Here is a 1,506-nt window from a genome sequence, read left to right as displayed (position 1 = left end):
TTTATCCTCTTAGGACTCTCGGACAATCCAGATTTACAAGGTGTCCTCTTTGCATTGTTTTCATCAATCTACATGGCAACCATGCTGGGTAATTTGGGGATGATCATATTGATTAAGTTGGATCCCAGTCTCCACACCCCCATGTACTTCTTTCTCAGCAGCCTCTCCTTTGTTGATGCCTCTTACTCTTCTTCTGTCACTCCTAAGATGTTGGTGAATCTCATGGCTGACAATAAGGCCATTTCTTTCAGTGGATGTGCGGCCCAGTTCTACTTCTTTGGCTCCTTCCTGGGGACAGAATGCTTCTTGTTGGCCATGATGGCATATGATCGCTATGCAGCCATCCGCTTTGCAGCCATTTGGAACCCACTGCTCTACCCAGTTCTCATGTCTGGGAGAATTTGCTTCTTGCTAGTAGCTACCTCATTCCTAGCAGGCTTTGGGAATGCAGCCACACACACAGGGATGACTTTCAGGTTATCCTTTTGCAGCTCTAATAGGATCAATCATTTCTACTGTGACACACCACCCCTGTTCAAACTCTCTTGCTCTGATACTCACATCAATGGCATTGTGGTCATGGCTTCCTCCAGTTTTAATGTCATCAGCTGTGTTATGATTATTCTCCTTTCCTACCCTTGTATCCTCATTGCCATTTTGAAGATGCCTTCATTAGAGTGCAGGCACAAAGCCTTCTCCACCTGTGCCTCCCACCTCACAGCTGTCACCATATTCTTTGGNGGATACTAAAGCACTTGCCCCAAGGTCATTAGTAGGTGGCATACCTAGCCCTCAGATATGTTTTTGACTTGACCTCAAAGTCAACACACTTTTTATGATGGTTTTCAATTTTTACTCTTTTGTTAGTGTTAGAATTTATGTGTCAGAAAAATATATTTATAGCTCTATCATGTATTCATCTGGCTAAATGCTATGTTCCAACTTCTCTCTTACTGCAGCTCAAGTGATTACATACATGACACAGGCCCAAGGCAGAAATCAAACAGAAGTGACAGAATTTATCCTCTTAGGACTCTCGGACAATCCAGATTTACAAGGTGTCCTCTTTGCATTGTTTTNGCAGGCACAAAGCCTTCTCCACCTGTGCCTCCCACCTCACAGCTGTCACCATATTCTTTGGGACAATTCTCTTCATGTACTTGCGCCCTTCATCTAGCTACTCAATGGAGCAGGACAAGATTGTCTCTGTCTTTTATACAATTGTGATTCCCATGCTAAATCCCCTCATCTACAGTTTGAAGAACAAGGATGTGAAAGAGGCCCTAAAGAAGATCTTACAGAAGCACATACTGTAAAGCTATGTGACCCATTATCTTGTCACATGGAAGAAAGTGCTTATATATTAATTTTATTATCTGATTGCTTAAGCTCTTTCTCTGTGTTAAAGATGATATAAATTGAAGCATATTTCCTAATGTCCTAATATCTTAAATATGTGTGTGTGGGCCCATCTGATGAATCAAAACAGTGGATGAAGGTGGTGTC

The 1,506-nt window shown here is 42.2% G+C and overlaps 1 protein-coding gene across 1 annotated transcript in view; it reads left to right on the top strand.

Moving 5' to 3' along the window:
• The window catches only part of LOC103582603 (olfactory receptor 5AP2-like), a 6,049-nt gene extending 4,710 nt beyond the window's left edge, over positions 1–1,339 (top strand). Inside the window, exons 2-3 of the mRNA XM_008564151.1 lie at positions 5–683; positions 1,085–1,339. Coding sequence (XP_008562373.1) covers positions 5–683; positions 1,085–1,316 — 911 coding nt within the window. The 3' untranslated portion in view covers positions 1,317–1,339. The remainder of the gene's footprint in view (positions 1–4; positions 684–1,084) is intronic.
• The last annotated feature ends 167 nt before the right edge of the window (positions 1,340–1,506 follow it).

This window comes from Galeopterus variegatus, unplaced genomic scaffold, assembly GCF_000696425.1.
Source record: "Galeopterus variegatus unplaced genomic scaffold, G_variegatus-3.0.2 Scaffold16932, whole genome shotgun sequence".
Lineage (NCBI taxonomy): Eukaryota > Metazoa > Chordata > Mammalia > Dermoptera > Cynocephalidae > Galeopterus > Galeopterus variegatus.
Note: the sequence above shows the minus strand (reverse complement) of the source record. Positions and strands in the feature narration are given on the sequence as shown.